We start from the raw sequence: 18,521 nt of genomic DNA on the forward strand, positions 1-18,521 counted from the left end.
AACAGCTGGTTACACAAAACATAAAGCCAACGGGAAACCTAGGTGTCATTTTTAAGGTGTCAGCTTTGTTTTGATGCTCAAGTTAAAACCAGGTGATTCATGGTACAAAGAAAAAACAACAGATCACATAACCTCACTCCTGGTCTTTTTTCATTGGGTTCCCGTCTACTGCCATATTGAGATCAAAATTGTGTTAACTAATTAACTACTTTTATAGCTCTACATGATCTGGGCCTGTATGCACATCCAGTCATTACACACACAAAACCATTAGTCACAACTTAACATTGTAGAATGGACCATTTGGCCATAGTGTTAGCATGCAGGACTCCCCAAAAACTGGCCAATTAACTAATCCCATCAAAGCAAAGCCAGTTCAGAACTTTATAAGTCTGTGTAACTTCCTCCTTTGAAACCATTTTTACCTCCACCAAGGAGGTTATGTTTTTGGGAGACTTTGTTTGTGGAACAACTTAACTCAAAAAGTAACAAATAGATCTTAATGAAACTTTCAGGAAACGTTCAAAATGGGATAAGGAAGAAGTGACTACATTTTGGAGGTGATCTGTCTGGATCCAGGATTTTTTTTAAAGGATTCTTTATCATTGTGAGATGGAGCTGTTTTCAACACGTGTATTTAACTCCATGATAAATGGTTGGATTGATTTGCAAAACAATACAAAACAAGGTCACAATAACTTCTAACAGATGTAAAAGTATGATCCAGAATCTGGCAAAATTCTGAATACTAAGATCCAGAATATGAAATATGTACTGGGTCATCATAATTTTCAACTCTGTCAGGCAACAAATTATCGTACAAAGGGAGTATAACATTAAAGTAGGACTAAAGTGTCGTGCAACAATCATAGTATGCTTGGTGGAGGTCTGCACTCTCTGAGTGTTTTTTTAGTTAGAAAAGTGCTGTAAAAATGAAGGTTATTATTAATATTTCAATATCTTAAAATATTTTTTCTCTGGACTTGTCAGGTGGGTGTGACTCATTCAGTCTAAAAAGAACTGTTACAATAAAATAAGACACTTTCCTGGATTTATTTATTTTTTACAGTGTATATCATGCTCGAGCCTTCCCTTAATTCACAACTGTTCTTTTCTTACTTGCTTGAATGTATCATTAGTAAAACTGTTCATTTCATGTCCCACAGGAGAATATTACTAAAAGTAGCCCACCATCCAGAGAGCTGTCCCTGTGGGAGTGGAGACACTGGCAGCACAAAGTTTTTCCCACCCATGCTGTGGACCACTCTCTCCGCTGTCACCACTTTATCAAAGTGATGGAGCTCATAGACGTCATGAGAGAGGAAAACGAGGTGAGAGCAGAGGCAAAGATGGGTGATAATATGACAAACATGTGCTAAATTTACCCTACTGTTGGCAATGGTATGAGGCTGTTTTACTAAACTTAGGTTCAAACTACGTCAACAGCTCATTCACTTAATCAGATGATGATGTGACCACTGAGCCAAAGTAGGAAACCAATCAAACTGTTTGATTACAAAAAGCAAAGAGTCTTACAAAATGACCAGAGGCATCTTTCATAATTTTGGCTTCGTTTTTTTCGTAAAAGAAAGAGAGCAGTGTGTTTATGCAAGGGAAGAGCAAACTTTGTAAACTCACCAGGCTGGAGGGAGTCAGCTGACGTGCTTGTGAGCATATGACTGTGATTTGTGTTGTATTACAAAATCCATCCTTACAGCCTGGAAGGCAAATAAGCAGTTATAGATGACAGGCAGTGATTTGGAATTTTGTTTTCTCTTCTCATTGATACCCATCAAGCTTTTCAGCTGCCTCTGAGATTATCTTCTTCTTCCTAAAGTAGATTTAACAACAAAGGTCTAATAAATGAAATGTGATGCTTTCTGTCACAGGGTAATGTAGATGGGTGATGGTGGCTGAGCCCTGATCGTTGTTACCCAGCAGCTGCTTGGTTTGTGGTCTCTTCTGCTACTTGATTGCTGTCTAGCTATCCTTGAAGTCAATAGAGAACACTTATATCAGCAAGGTCACCAGATCAACTGACACTAGCCACACAGCATAGCAACACACACTGGTTGTCATGCTGCAGGAAAATATGTTTCACAAACAGCGCTGCACTGTGGTTCAGTGAGCAACATCTCAACGCTGATTATATGCACCACTTCCTCCCTTCACACACCGTATCCCCTCCAAATGTCTCTCATAAGATTGTTCCAGGCCTTCTTGTCTCACCATCTGCTTTGTCCCAAGATTCAGCCATCGATAAGAGCCCTGATTTTATTCAAATCCTTAAAATTGGGTCAGAGATTATGGCAAACGAATGATTGGCTGAACCAACCATTTGGCTCACATTACCTTTTGTTTCTTCAGCTTGGGTCCAGACCGTTGTTTGTAAGGAGAGAGTAAACCCACCTGTGACAACAAAGTGGATTATGTTCTGAGAGGGCAACTCACTAAAGCTCCATGGATGAATTTAGGTCACGAAACAAAACTAAAAACAAAAGAGCTTTGAATTAATCGAACAAAAATATGGAAAAAAACAGCGTATTGCTTCACTTTTGAAGAGCTGCTTCTTGAAAACTGTGTTTGGTATTTTATCTATTTACTTTAATTTTATCATTTGTCAAGGCGCTCCTTCTTAAATCAGTAACTTTTCTTTTCAGGGTATTTGAATTTAACATTAAGCGGATGCATCTGTGATCTAGTCTCATCTAATATACAGTAAAATAACACATTAAATCAAAGATTCAAATAGTTATTAATCCAAATAATTAAACCAGTGTTAGGGTGCTGCTGCTATGAGCATTTCCACTTCTGCCTGGGTCGTCGATCATTTTGGTTAAATTATTTTTGTTAATTGATTCCTTTTACAGGAGGTCCTTGACTTACATGGTTCTTGACTTACGCTGTTTAGACTTTACGGTGCAAATATATGACCTAAGAAAATAGTGAAGGTTTCGAAGCTCCTACGATACGTTCTTGACGTGGAGTGGGTATAAATGCACAGCTACGCAGTGCTACACTGTCATCAGCATTGTCCACTTTGTCTCGAGTTGCATCATAGTGTAGATTGTTTTAATTGAAATGTCTATTTTAATTGTCTGTACTGTTTTCCCATGAATCTGAAGTATAATGGATGTATTTGGATATTTATTTAGAGATTTAGGGGGTATTTAGGGTAAAAATCCAACTTATGCAGAATTTCACGTTATGATGCTTCATAGGAACGAAATTCGTTGATAACCCGAGGACCACCTGTATATACATGTGGTCTGCTGTGGTTAAAGAGCCTCACAGGGACAATAGAGTGGGTTTGATGGTGTCAGTTCGTCTTGACTTGTCTTGATCCACCTCTTCTCTTCTCATGATATTCTATCCACCATATTGTACTTCTTCCTACCTTGTTGTATTGTACCACACTTAGTTTTGTTGTATTAAACCCTGTCATACTGTACTTTATTATATAAATCTGCATAGTTCTAAACTGCACCGTTTCTCACTGTACTGTTTTGTACAGAATCTAATCATTCCCTCCTAAAATGAGTTTTGTAATTATTATACATTTCATCCAGTATTATAAAAGATAAAAATGGGAGTTTAATTCCATATAAAAACATGCACACACAAAATTTGATTTGTTTTTGTTATAAGACCCCTGTGGTGCAGGATGAGGACTGTATCAGTGGTGGATTAATTTAGGAAACAGCAACAAGTGCATATAGGCAGTCTCATTTTTTGTAAATAAATTAAGTATTTTAGGCCTTTTATTCGTTCATTCTTGTCCGTTTTTGGATTGGCCTATTGGCGTATTCCAGGGGGTGCACTACTCTCCAGCATTGCTATCTCAGGGGTCGCAGGGTGAAACTTTTGGGAAGTCCTGCCCTTTTTTACCATACTGTATTATATTTATCACACCATGGTGAACCCAAACTGTCCCGTCTCATATTGTGTAGAATTGCATCATACTGTACGGTGTTGTGTAGAGGTAGTGAATCCACTATTATCACTTAGTGTACTGTAAATCTTGATTTTTGCCATTTCATGATTTCATCACTTTAAAAAAAAAAAAAACAGGGCATCAGGCTGGATGTGAAAAAGGCGAAGCTCGTGCCAGGGTGTATCACAACTTTTCCTGGTTTTTGAAATCCTAATTGCTGCTGCTAATTGATGCTAATTCTGCTAACTAGATTTAAAAAATCAGTACAATTTATTTAGCTCAGTAAAAAAAGAGGAAGAAAATGTAAGCACACTGTTGTGAACCCTGAAGACGTGTGGTGATGATTTAGACCTGGGATGTATTGCATGCATTACTCATGTCACCTCACCTGTCTTGTGATTGAGTCAGAGCATTGGTTTTATCGCACTTCTTCTACCAAGCTACCAGTCAACATTTTCATAGAAGAACAGTTTTTGCAATAGTAGAAACCTTTTTTCTTGCAGAAATAATTAATTGAATTCCTTTAAGCTCAAATACAGAGATTACAAACAAACAAGCAGCCTCTTCCAGTGCTCCTGTATATCCTGCACTTATCCCCTCTCTCAGGGAGGAATGACGTTGGCTGTGGCTTACTTCTTTGCTCTGAATTTGCCACAAGACCTTCTGACCCTTTGCTCCAGAAACAGTAAGAGAGAGGGCAAAACAACATAAAGCCATAAAAAAAGAGGGAAAAAATCCAAACTTTATTTTTCTAATAAATCCAACCATCCGTGTACAGACTCCCCCCACCCCTCCACCCCTTCGAGCCTTGCACTCTTCAAGCCATTAATCTCATTGAGTCAATCTTTTGTCTGTGTGAGTTCAAACCACGCCGTGTTTTCCTTTGTGCTTGCCTTGTTCTCTTCGTGATGAGGAGACAGAGCGAGCAGGCAGGCAGACAGAGGCCTCCCCTCCTGTGATTATGTAACACTTCTCCGAACTGTTACATAAAACCAGGAAGCTGGAAGTAGGTCATGCCTGCACGACCTACATGTATGGTGTAGTGGGCTGAGACAGACAGCAGCAGATTAAAGAACAGATGCAGATGATAATAATAGAAAACTGAAATAGTTAAACAATCTGGAATATTTCTTTTACTCTAAAGCTTGATCATATTTAGAATAATGATCAAGCAGAATTGGAGAAAAGCTTTGGCCTTTTTTAGTGTAAGTCTGAGACACTCTATGGTAAAAATATCCAAAGTTTTACTGTGATATTTTTATTTTGGAAAGAAATATAAACCGCAGCTCATGTCACCCTCAAGAATACGAGTTGATGTTGGTGTCAGTTTGCTCTTCCCTTGTTGTTGAACATGTTCAGGCTTGTCATTGTTGTCAGTCTACCCTCACAGCCTGACATCAAAAGTATCCTCTTATCTAAGGTGTGTTCAGATTATCTCTACCCTGCTTCATCATATCAAGGTCAAATAATTTAAAACGCCAGTTCATTTTGTTTGTAGCCATTTGTGTTGTGTTGCAACATTTGAGCAATCATTATAAATTTGCTGTATTTGAAGAAGAGCTGTATTTGAATTAGGGCAGCTGGTGCTGTCAGTCGATTAACATCAGCCTGTTAGCAGACAAAGAAACTCGAGGAATTTTTCTCCAGAGCTGTTGCATGTTTGGAAGCAAAGTCACACGGCCTGATTGATGAGGATAAAGACTTCTTTGTATGTGTTTGTGAGGCTCAAACTTGTAGGATTATAGTTGTGAAATGAGATAATGAAGAGAGAGGAGTTTCCACTTTGCTGCTCCCTTCATCATTTGGTCTGGACCAGCGGGAACCCTCTGACCCTCCAGCCTTCTTTCTCCCTCTCAGTCAACGTCATCAAGTTTATTTCAGTGCGCAGCATCTCTAGATCTGTAGCCTTAATCTGATCATTAATTAAATGTGTGAGAGAGGTTGAGGTTAATTCTGCTGGGATCAAGAATGATTCATTATTTTTCACAAGGGAAAGTCAAAAAAATGCAGTAAAAGTCACTAAAATCCAGTTATTATAACTGATCACTGAGGGAGGAGCAGGATAAAGCATTCAGCCCTCAGCGAGCAGTGCAGCTAAATCCTCGAATACCTTAAGCCCTTGTTCCAATGTCATCAGGTTTGTGATTTTTTTAAAGACATTCTGCAGCCACACTCTTTGTGCAAAGTGGACAGCTAGGAGCAAAGCTGTGTCTGGAGGATACAGGACTTTTGTGGATTTGTATAAGATGGATTATCCCTAAAAAAAATAACAGTGCTTTACTTTGCATTGAGAAATATCACAAACCCAAATCTGAGCAAACTGTAGTGCAGTTACATCAGAGAGCATTTCAGGTCAGTCAGAACTGACCCCTTGGAGACCTGTAGTCCACTTTTGCTGCTTTCACAACAAAATAAAAAAGTAGCCCTGAATTTTAGGAACACGAACCAACAGTTAGAATCAAAAACTAAGACCTCTTATAAGATCACGCTCTACCTTGTACGTATCTGAGGACAAAATTCTGCAGAAACTTTGATCTGATCAACGGAAAAGCTCCTTTAGTGTGAAAGCAGCTTTACAGCCTGTTTCAGCAGATTAATTACCAAATATTTTTCTCGTTAATTAAGACCAATTTTCCTGATTTGAAAGGTGCACTTGTCAGACCGGTGAAAAAGCACAGCTGTGAGTCACAGCATTGAAAAAGGCTGTGTTGCCTTTCAGGTTTGCAGTGAGTCATAAGATAATTACATTAGAGCTTCAATGTTAATATTGGTCATCTCTACAAATAATATCAAAGATTTATTTTATTCTTTTTTTAAGCCTGCTCAAGAATAGATCCTTGTTATTAAAGTTTCAGCAGATATTTTATTAAATTTCTTGGTGATGATTCCAGTGTAATGGTCAGAAAATTCAGCTCTGCCTTTACAGTATTGAAATTTTATAAATTTGTTTGAAATATGCAAGTCACCACTAATAAATCATATTAAAAGAAATACATAAAAATGAAACATTGGGTGATGATAGAAAAGTTACTATTTATGAAATAACTAAACAGTAAGCTAGACAGGGCCTCAGCGTGGTGTAGCAGTTGGGTTGCTAACCTCTTAAAGTTAACCCTTGAGCAGCTGGCCTGGATCCGGGTCCAACCTGAAGCCTCTTTCTTCCCACTCTCGCCCTCTTTCATGCACTGTCTACTGTATTGTCCTCTAGATTTTTATGAAAAAAGCCAGAGAAAAACACTAAGCAGGACAAATTGTGTTTGGCTACTAACATTGTGGCCAATAGGGCAAACATTCAATTTTACTTATTTTTTGTTTGAATATTTCTTGTTGTTTTATAATTGCATTTATCAATTTATGTAGATATACCAAAAAAAAAAAAAAAAACACTCACAGGCAACAACAAAATTAGTGGATTGTATTCCTGGCAAAAAAATACCTTCGAAATTTAATGTAATGGATTTTGAAGTTGTATTCCAACACTGAATTAAAAAAAGTCAAAAATTTATATGACTGAAGAATCAATATATTCCCAAGTATTTGAATGTTCCAAAAACACACACAAACAAAAATTGATAAGAAAAAAAAAAATTATATATATATATATATGTGTGTGTGTGTGTGTGTGTGTGTGTGTGTGTGTGTGTGTGTGTGTGTGTGTGTGTGTGTGTGTGTGTGTGTGTGTGTGTGTGTGTGTGTGTGTGTGTGTATAATTTAAATACGGGGCATGATGAATTCAATTTTGATCTGCTCATATTTTCTTTGTCACAATTTTTAATTAAACAAAAATCAGATTAATAATTTAGCTGATAAGAGTTTATGTAATTAAAAATACAATTATAATAATTGAAAAATAGATAGGGATTTTGTTTGTTTTTTATTAAATATTTGCTTTTTAATTTAATTTAGAAATTGTAAACAAATTATTAAAAGAGATATTCTTCCCTCTAAAATTATTGAAAATGTTATTCCATATAAAGAAACATAGGATATTTTTATTGTTTAGTGCTTTTATCTTGCCTTGTAATATGCTTTATTTTCATTTGTTCCCAAACCCTCAGTCTCATCTCAAACAGCCTAAAATTTGAGTATATCTGTATTTTATTCTGCGTGGTTTTTCAAAATCTATCACACTGTGAACAACAGTCACTCTTCTTTTTGTCTGCTTTCAATCATGGTAAGAGCTCTGCATGTTGAGTCATAAATACTTCAGCTGTAACTCACACTGACTTTGTTTTCCCCAAGAGAAATAAAGCAGCTTAAGAAGCTAAGTTCACTTCTGATTTTGTTATCACAAAAGTCAACATTATCTAAATTAGACGATCAGCTTATTAGTGAACACGGGAATACTTGTTCTTTTCTCAGATCAAACAGATATCTTTTAGTATAAGCCGTGCCTGTTGAAAGTATGCAGTCATATTTTATAAGGGCTGAGTGTTGAAGTGTTAATTACGGTGACGTCAATGGGCTGCTCGGTGTTTGTCTGTTGCTATAAAAGGTGAGTTATTGTCCAAGGTGTGAGAAGATGATGTTAATGATCAGGTTCTTTTATAGACAAACTTATCAATCCTGTATAGTATGTATTTTGTAGGGCCTGGAAATTTGTCTCGTTTTAAAAGCTTCTCTCACATAAATGTGCTGGTAAACTTACCTTTCAGATCCACAACAGCACACCAATTAAATATGACAGGCAGGTGAACAATTAAACAGCTCACGACACATTCCTCTTCATGCTGGAACTAGGTCTCTAAGAAAAAACTGGATGATCAAGGACAGAAGCAGTTTAGGTTCAGAAACACATTCAGCTGCATGATTCATCAAAAGCTTCAATAAAAAAAGATCATGTAAGGACACATAACAGCCTGAACCGTCTCAGCAACTCTTGAATGAGTGTTGTTGTGTTTTTTCAGAAGGTCTTGGTCCCCAGAGGATGAATCCTACTGAGATGTTTGAGCTTGTTTTTACTCAGTAAGCTGTTTTAGGATGAACTGGAGTTACTTTGTTGTGCCCTGAATTCCTCATCAGTGTGATCATTGGCGTGCTAAGCCCCAGGTCTTATTTAAAATTAAAGAACAATAGTGATATTTTGGCTAGCGAGGGAGACTCACTGAGATACATTATTAAGAAAAAAAGCTCTGTGTAGAGTGGATATTTCCAAAATGTATCAACCTTTTTACTCAGGAACCAAGTCAGTGGGAATTAATAAGTCATACACGTCAGTTTAACACAGGTCTGGCCAGCTGAGTTGAAAATATAGAAGTGAAGTTTTATAAGGAGAGCAAGAAAAGCTGACCTCAGCGTCAGAAATCACATTTGACCAAAATTTAGTCACGTTAAGGTGTCACAGTGATTTAAATCAAAACTTTGAGATATATCCTGGAGTAGTGGGTCATCAATGAAAAGAAAAGTAGGTATAATCCTCTTTGTGTTGCTCCAGTGAAAAGACTTGAGATGTGCATAATCATCACAGGATGAAATTAGGGCAGGACTGCGCTGCTAGTCATAAGAAACACGAGTTGTTTAAAGCACGTCAAGGGAAAGCAAACAGATTTACAGCTCTTCTTTAGTACGGAGGGTCATGGACTTTTTGTGACTTGGTGGTGTAAAGACAAGGATGCAAAATCCAAATGCAGGAAGTTTGATGAAGCACTTTTATGTGTGAGTCATGCCCCTTTTTCCTGATCATAAATCCATTCTTTGTGAACACTTGTACCATCTTTTACGGCTCTTTGGGCAATTTGTTTCCTGGTGAAACCATTTCCGCTCTGCCAAATACAAACTTTATTCAATACAGTGACAAAATCATTTGCCTCCTCTTCCCAATACACACACACTTACCACACACCTTTCTTCACTCAAGCTGCACATCAGGCGTTTCCCCTCTTCTCTTCTGCTCACTGAGCATCGTCCTCCTGCTGGACGCAGCTTTGATGGCGCCCTGTTGGTCCAAGCAGGATACCACTCAAGGAGAATCACTTCCAGGTCACATGATTGGCAAAGTTGACAGGTGCTAGGTGATTACTCCAAGTGTGTGTGTGATGTTTGAGAAGAAAAAAAGAATAAATGGGAAATGTTACATCAGCTGATGTTTTCAGAGCACTTCCTGATTGTATTACGGTGTGAGCATGAGCAGACGAGTGGTCTGATTGGTGTGTTACATGTATCGCCTGATTACTGCTCCCTAACCCTGGTCCTTCTGCAAGGAGACTTTACACAACTCTCTTGTGTTTGTTTTCAGGGGGAATGTCGTTACGAACAGGAGCTCCTTCCTTACCTCCAAAAAGACGACGATGGTGGCGTTGTAAAGAAGAAACAGAAGACACAGAAGAGCTCAAAGATTGGCGCCAAGACTTCCGCCAAGAGACGCAAGCCATCGCACTCGACACTTTCTGACCCTGAGCGGGTTGATGAGGAAGAAGAGAGGGGAGAAGTACGAAGAAAAGGCTTAATTTCTGAGTTTGTTGTGAGGAAAGATTCTGCAGGGGCACCTTTTGATGACATCACAAGTGAACCAGGAAGTGAGCCTAATTCCCCTCACTTCCCCGCTTTTTCCTTAAACAAAAACCAGACAGAAGCAGACAAAGACGACTGCTCCATTATTGAAGATGTAATCCAATCAGAAATCACAGCTGAGGAGCCTGTCAGCATAGACAAACTTTCCCAGATGATTACAAACACTGATGAAGATGTTGAGCTTCAGGCCATGTTCTACCTCCCAAAATGGACTTCATCACCTCGTTTTTCAGCTGCAAAACTCACGCAAGCAAGAGAAGCAAGTCTGAAGATCATCCTCGCTAACGTAGCCGAGCTGCTGTCGCGCTCTCCGCCATCTTTTGAAGATGATTTTGAATCTGACATACCAGCACTGTCATTATCACCTCCTCCCTCCCCTCAGTGGCCTCAGCAGCCATTCAAGGTCAGCTTTACCCTGGGTGCTGACAATGACGATGACGACGTGATGGTGAGTGATGCTGACGAAGCCCCCCTGAGGGTGGACAAAGAAGAGCATCCAGTGAGCAAAAGGTTTTGTGGTTGGCCTCTTGAGAAGCAGGAGCAGAGCAGGATGGCAGCAGAAAGTCCAAGTTGGGATGAGGTTTTTGGGGAGGAAGAAGTGAATATCAATCATGATGAAAAAGAGGAAAAAATGGAGGTGGAGGATGACAAAATGAGTAACTTCAAGATGGAGTTTGATAAAGACGCTGAAGATGACAAGGGAGAGAGTTGTCAGGATGGCGGTGGTGTTATGGACGAAGTGGACCCTCAGATGGATGAGAGCATGGACCTGTTTGGGGATGATGAAGCCTTCCTGCAGATGACCATCCCAGACATCTCCACTCCTGGTGTGACGCCCGGGAAATCCCTCAATGCCACAGACATCATGAAGACATCGAAAGCTGTACATGATCACATGCCAGCAAACTCATGTAGCACAACACACCCGGTGCACACAGCTGACTTGGCACGCACAACACCCATAACTCATACTCCACATGCCAAGCTGATAGCAGACACTCACAGCTCTTCAGAGGCAAAACAAAAGCCTGAGTCATCTGACACATCTCATGACTACTTTCCTGTCAACTTTGACCTTGGCTACTCTTTTGAGGACTCTGATGAAGAGGTAGAAGAGGATGTTCCTGTCCGAAGTACATCCCCACTGCCCAAAAAGAAGGCCTTGTCTAGCTCTTCCACTCCTTGTAGCTCTCATAGACAGATAATACCACCACAGTCTAGTGGATCCAAGTTATCTGCACTACACATGCTGTCAGAGCAGGGAAAAAGGAAGACATCTTCTCCTCTGGCGCTGCCTTTAATGTCAAAAGGTGGTGAACTCCCATCTCCCATCACATCCCCTGGAGTGAGGCGAACTCTTTCACAGAGTTACACCAAGTCTCACGGCCAGTCTCTTCTCTCCAGACTAAAGCAGAGAGGACTGGAGGGTCCCACTGAAGCAGAGAAAGTCACACAGCCTATCTATGTGTCTGACTCTCCTCCAGCTCCAGGTTTGTTGAACTTTTGAAAAACCAAAACCTACAGTTTCTTTTCATGTTTTAATAATTGAATCCAATTGATTTCCTGTCTTTCTTCCCTTCTTTTTAGCAAAGTGCAGTAGTGACAGTGAGGATGATGTCACAGTTCAAAAGAGAAGACATCATAACAAAGTCAACCCACTGTCTTCACCTGAAGTGGTGAGAAAGGCCTGTTCATACTGGGGCTATAGTGTTACTAATGAAGATGCTAAACGCTAAACGCAGTGCTGTGCAAGGTGTATTCGATGACTCATCATGCCTTTTTGTGACGTTGCGTGCTGATTATGACTCAGCTGTATGAGAAACTTTTTTTACAAACAGGACTAAATATATTAGTAGAAAATAAGACTTTATTTAAAATGTAATTTGGTTTTAATGTTTGACCCAAATCATAGTTTTGGAGCACTGTTGACTATTTTTATCATATCTATTGCTATATAACAAGATATGTATATATATGTGTGTATATATATATATATATATATATATATATATATATATATATATATATATATATATATATATATATATATATATATATATATATATATATATATATATATATGCCATACAGATTATAGATATATATAAAAACAAAATCAGTTTGAAACCCTTCATGCCTGTTCAAAAAGATGAAAAGATGAAGCATCAGGAGGGAAATCTCTGAAAAAACAAAAGTCAGAGTTAAAGCCCAGGTGGTCCAATGCATGTTTATAATTCAAAAAAAGAATATATATAAGATTGAAAAAAAATGTTCAGATAGTGCTGGAATCAAGCCATTTCTGGTCACATACAAATAATGGAGACATTTGAATCAGATATCTGATTGGTATTACTCAGGCTGTCAGTCATTCTTAAGGTATGAAACATGGTTGTTATGGCAACCAGCTTGCAAGTGAAGAGCGTTTTTGTTTGTGAAATGAATCAAACATTAATCAGAAAGCAGACATTAATAAAGTGGACACTTTGTGTGTTTAAAATCTGATTTACTTTTTTTCTCCCTCTTAGTCAAAGATCTGCAGTGATGTGGACTCTCCGCTTGTTGTGAACAGGAAACGCACAGCTGCTCTCAATACAGTAAGACGATCTTCATTCACCACATGGGGCTCAATTTTTTCAACATTTATTTGAACACTTTGTATGCACTGCATGTGTTGATGCTCTTGCTGCATTAATGGTTTAATCCCACACAGCTTCATTAAGCAGCACCAGCGTGAAGGACTGCTCTAAATTATTCTCTTTATTGGTCTCCAGTCTGATGACACAGAGAGCGGAGCTGTTTCTGATGACGATTTCAAGAATGAGTACACACACAGATCTGTAGCAGCTGTGAGACGGAAAGACCATCCGGGTAAAGCCAAGGTGTGTGTGAGTGTGTCTACAGATGGCCTGTGATCTGAATCTGTGTTATATAAGATGTTTATCACAATTTCATACCAATGTGATAAATGTCTCACAGATCTATGCAGATACAGACGAAATTAAAAAGAGATTGCACCACTAGTTGCTTAAAAAAAATAAAATAAGACACATTTTGGAATGATCTCCCTCCAACAGCAGAAAAATGTCAAGTCTATAAATATCTGTCAGCCGCATAAACACCTTCAGCATCTGTCAAACTTGACATTTTCCATCATTCCTGTTTTTAGCTCGCTGTGAGAAGAAAAGGGCGTCAGTTTCTGGACGAAGAAGCAGAGCTGTCAGATGAGGAGGAGGGCGTAGACGTGTCATCTGATGAAGAAGATGGACACGAGCTGAACCAGTCTCTTGAAGGCTTTGTTGTCGACAACTCACACTTTTCTCAGGGGCTTAATGGTACACGGTTTTCTCAGTTAGAATTGAAGCAGGATAAAATATGTGTTGTTTTTAAAGATGGTGTCTGTTCTCTGTGTCAGACTCTGAGATGTGTGGTGTTTACATGAAGTCAGTGAGAAGCCCTGCAGTCCATGGCAAGTTCAAAATGTCATACAGAAATCATCACAATATGGACATATTTTCACAGGTATAATTCAGCTTTTCTTAAAAGTATGTGGCTGAAAGTACTATTTTTATTATAGTATTTAATTATTGACCTCAGTCTGTGTTTCTTTGGCCAAAGGTTCCTGAAATGGATGAAACATATGCAGAAGATAGCTTTGTGGTGGGAAGTGAGGTAGAGGAGGTTGAGAGTAGTGACTACGGAGAGGAAGATGTTGAACTTATGCCAGAAGACTCGTACGTGGATGGGCGGAGGCAGTACGCCACCAGACGTCGAGTTTTCATCCACAAAGCCCGAGCAGGAGCCAAAACCACTGCTGAATCTGCCCAGCAGCGAGGAGCCGCGGTCAAACCCAAGCGCTCTCGCGTCATACGTGTTCAGGATTCCAGTGAAGATGAAGCAGAGGGAACTGTGGGAAAAGAAACTGGCATTACAGGAGGGAATCCTGCTGCCCCCTTGTGGCCAAAGACAGTACAGGCAGAGCTGAGCAAACCTCAGGAGCAGCAAAAGCCTCCATCTTCCTTGTCTATAGCATCTAAGGTGTCAAAGCTGAGCAAAGCACAAAGAAGCTCCATCAGCAAGGAGGAGCAAAATGAGAGGTAAAGAAGAATTAAATGTCGGCACAAAAACATGCAAAATACTACTTATCACATACAAAGACAAACAACAACAGCAACAGGTTCAAAGCTGGATAACAAGCTCTGGTCATTGTTTAAAATTTCTTATTTATATTTGTGTAGAAATATCTTGCATGTACACCTAGAAAAGCACTCAGAGAGCACAGACTTTCACCAAGCATATCGTGATTGTCACCAACACTTTAATCCTACTTTAATGTTATACTCTCTTTCAGCAGACTGTCTGCTACAATTTGGTGTTAGTTGCAGGTTTGGATGATAATTTGTTTCCTGACAGTGTTGAAAATTATGATGACCCAGTACATGTTTCATATTCCAGATCTTAGCACCCAGAATATTGGCAGGATCTTGATCATACTTTTACATCTGTCAGAAATTATGGTGACCTTGTCTTGTATTGTTTTACAAAGCAATCTGACCATTTATGGTGGAGTTATATACACATATGGTGAAAACAGCCCTATCTCACAATGATAAAGAATCCTTTAAAAAAAAGTCCTGGATCCAGACAGTGATCTGGATCACCTCCAAAATTTAATCAGTTTTTTCTTATCCCATTCTTAAAATGTCATCAAGATCTGTTAATTAGTTTTTGAGTTATGTTGTTCACAAACAAACAAAATAACAAATAAACAAACTCTCCCAAAAACACAACCTCCTAGGTGGAGGTAACTATCAGCCAAACCAGGGACAGGAGCTGAAATAAGTAAGGCAACAAACCTGTTGTTCAACATGTCATTTCACCATTACATTCAGAAAGAATAAATCTAAATTCAAGTTAAAACCATTGATGCTATGATCCCACAATCTGGATCAAAGAGCTACTTCAGGGGTAGTTTACAGCAAATACAAAAAAACATAATTAAAATGGTTAAATAGAAATTGTCTGACTTCACACATTTGATTCATCACACGTTTCAAAAAGGTGTTGATGTATGCATGTAGAAGTTACTCAGGCTCTGTTTTCCAAACTGCCTACAAGCCGCTACATACTATAGTAGCACTATATAGTAGTAGGGACTGTATACTGCCTAAAACTGAGTGCCACATGCAATAAACAGAAGAAAAACAACAGTAGCGCTGTGCATTGTGGGAAAAAGCATGCAAGGTAGACTGGCTTGTTAGAAGTTCCCAAATCATAAGGACAAATTGGTATTTCTGGTGTACTGCAAGTTTCGCTCTTTTTCACACACTGCGTTTTTCAAAAATCAGTGGTAGAGGTAGGTTAGTCCAAAGAATCTTTGGGGGAGGATGAAAGGTTAACTCAGACATCCATGATTTCCACGTCTTTAATTTTCTATATTTTTTAAAGTATATTCTATATTCTTTTTTACAGAGTGTATAGCTTGTAATTCTGTATTATTTGAGTAGTTGGTAGTCCCATGTTATTTCTTTGTTGATTGTTAGCACCAATACACCAAGTCCTGTGCAAATGTACTTAGCAACAAAACCTGATTCAGATCTTATGCTAGCTTTCAGTAAAAGGGAATAGGAAATAATAGAGATGTCTTCTTTCATGCAATCTCCATCTTTATGCAACAAGACAGTGAGAAGAAAAAACAAAAATGGTCTCTGACTGGACTACAGCTTTGCCCCCACAAAGATCAGCTGTTCACTTCCTACTTCCCCTTTATCTTAACATTATATGTAAAAAAGGGAATATTCGACTAAGTCTCCAGTGTTGATCAGAGGTGTGTTGTTTAAAGATGAGATGCTTCCCGGAATATTGACAAACTGTAAATTGGACATTGTTTTCTTTCTTTTTCCTGCAGGTGCCGCCAGAGGTTAGAAAACCAGCATCTGCTCTCTGATGAGCTGGACTTTGCAGTGCCAGATTCACTGCTATCCTCCAAGAAACAACCAGAGGTACACACACACACGCACGCACACACACACACACACACACACACACACACACACACACACACACACACACACACACACACACACACACACACACACGCACACACACACACTAACACACACACACACATACACACACACACACACGCACACACACACACGCACACACACACACTAACACACACACACACACACACACACACACACACACACACACACACACACACACACACACACACACACACTCTCTCTCTCTCTAACTCTATTGAGATCATGGTTTTCCTGTGTATAGGCCCACCCAGCCGGCTCTTCCATGCCTCAGACTTCCACTGCCCAGGAAGCATCAGTCAGTGAGTCTCCTGCTCCATCAGGGCCTGTCAGCATCCTGGCTGACAGCCGCTGCATCAGCAATGGGGTGGAGCTGATGGCGTGCCTCCGTCAGCGCCACTCAGCTACAGTCCACGTCTGCTCGCTTGACGGCAGCTACTTCATCGTCAGCACCCGCATGGCTGTTGAGAGGCACAGCCAATCAGATTTAGGCTCGACGCAGAACAGGAAGCGATTGGCAGAGAAAGTGAACGGTTTGCAGGGATTGTTTGAGCGGATTTGTCTGATCGTGGAGAAGGATCGAACCAAACCAGGTCTGTTCCAGATGATTTGATCATAAGTTAAGAAAAAATAGAATAATGCTCATAAATATAATAGTTTGTATCATTCAATATTGAATATTTCAATAGGAACAAAATAATGTCCCCTTACGTTCTGAAACAACTCTTAGTATTTCTGTCTGATATTTTCTTGTCTCAGGTGAGGCATCCCGACCCTTCCAGCGAACCCGATATTATGACAGCACTTTGACAGCACTGGTAAAGACAGGAGTGCGTCTGCTTTGGAGCAGTGGCCCAGAAGAGAGCGCCGGCCTGCTGGCAGATCTGGCATTGCTGGAGCAGCGGAAAGGTCGGGGCATCGCTGTACCATTGGAGGTCAAAGGTCAGCACAAGCAGCAGGCCCTTCACCTGTACTCCAGCCTGCCCTCAGTCAACTACGCCCACGCCCTCTGCATGAGCCACAACTTTGGTTCCATCGCACAACTCATCAACAGGTACAAGTATTTCTGTGCAGACAGGAACACACTGCTTTTTGACCCTTTTTTTACATGTCGTGTCCCTTTCTTTTCATCCTCCTGCAGCTCCGTCGAAGCAATACAGAAGGGCGGCTGTATGAGTCGATCCAGAGCTGAAGAGGTCTACCGCTTCCTGCGCTACTCCTGTGACTCCTTCCTCTTGAGCACATTAAAAACAGGGAAAAACAGCTAGCAGGGTCAGAGGTAAACATAAAGGACTTCTACTGATACAGCAATACATTCCTACCTCTTCTTTCTTTAACGCCACTACCTGACGGAGGGTTGACCTTCTTTCACAATAAAGGAACACAATTAATCTCCATTTACATCGTGCCATACCACAGATTGCTCAAAATGAGCCGACTAAGGGTTAATTTTTTTTTTTTATAAGTGTTTGAGTGAGAGGTGTTTCCCTTTCTATGCCTGCTTTGGCATAAATCGTGTCAGTATCTGAAGTATTGAATCGATATTTGATTTCAATTTCAAAACATATTGTTTGCATAATAATGAGTAGGTGTTTACAAAACTACTCTTAAAGAGAGGTATGTAAAAAAATGTAATAAAGTATTTTTATTCTAATACAGTATTTTGGAACAATTTGCTTTAAACCCTGTTATAGCCCAATTTGTAACGGCCCAAAATGTAATAGAACAATGTAATAAAACCTGAAATGTAATAACTGGTTGGTAATGTAACAAAAGTGCTAAGCAAAATGTAAGATGTAATAGAAAACAAAATGTAACAAGTTGTTACATTTGATACAAGCAGGGCTTGTTAGGGCCCCATTTTCACAACGACTTGAAATTTAATTAATTTATTAAAACCTGAACTATAATAACTGGTCTATAATGCACAGAAAACTGCTGAGCACAAAATGTAATAAATCCATGTTATATTACATGTTTTTTTTTTCTTTTTTTTAAAATTACATTTTGGGTCATTGTTACAAATTGGGCTC

General features: G+C 39.3%; 1 protein-coding gene across 1 annotated transcript in view; it reads left to right on the plus strand.

Annotated features, from left to right (window-relative positions):
• The window catches only part of fancm (FA complementation group M), a 49,513-nt gene extending 31,064 nt beyond the window's left edge, over positions 1-18,449 (plus strand). Inside the window, exons 13-24 of the mRNA XM_074691755.1 lie at positions 1,167-1,331; positions 10,170-11,934; positions 12,032-12,120; positions 12,970-13,038; positions 13,216-13,323; positions 13,611-13,776; positions 13,857-13,963; positions 14,060-14,538; positions 16,350-16,443; positions 16,733-17,081; positions 17,248-17,542; positions 17,630-18,449. Of these exons, the coding sequence (XP_074547856.1) occupies positions 1,167-1,331; positions 10,170-11,934; positions 12,032-12,120; positions 12,970-13,038; positions 13,216-13,323; positions 13,611-13,776; positions 13,857-13,963; positions 14,060-14,538; positions 16,350-16,443; positions 16,733-17,081; positions 17,248-17,542; positions 17,630-17,756 (3,813 nt within the window). The 3' untranslated portion in view covers positions 17,757-18,449. The remainder of the gene's footprint in view (positions 1-1,166; positions 1,332-10,169; positions 11,935-12,031; positions 12,121-12,969; positions 13,039-13,215; positions 13,324-13,610; positions 13,777-13,856; positions 13,964-14,059; positions 14,539-16,349; positions 16,444-16,732; positions 17,082-17,247; positions 17,543-17,629) is intronic.
• Positions 18,450-18,521: the final 72 nt, after the last annotated feature.

This window comes from Halichoeres trimaculatus, unplaced genomic scaffold (assembly GCF_033239565.1).
Source record: "Halichoeres trimaculatus isolate MK-OKI-2021-1 unplaced genomic scaffold, fHalTri1.1 fHalTri1_scaffold_17, whole genome shotgun sequence".
Taxonomy (NCBI): Eukaryota; Metazoa; Chordata; class Actinopteri; order Labriformes; family Labridae; genus Halichoeres; species Halichoeres trimaculatus.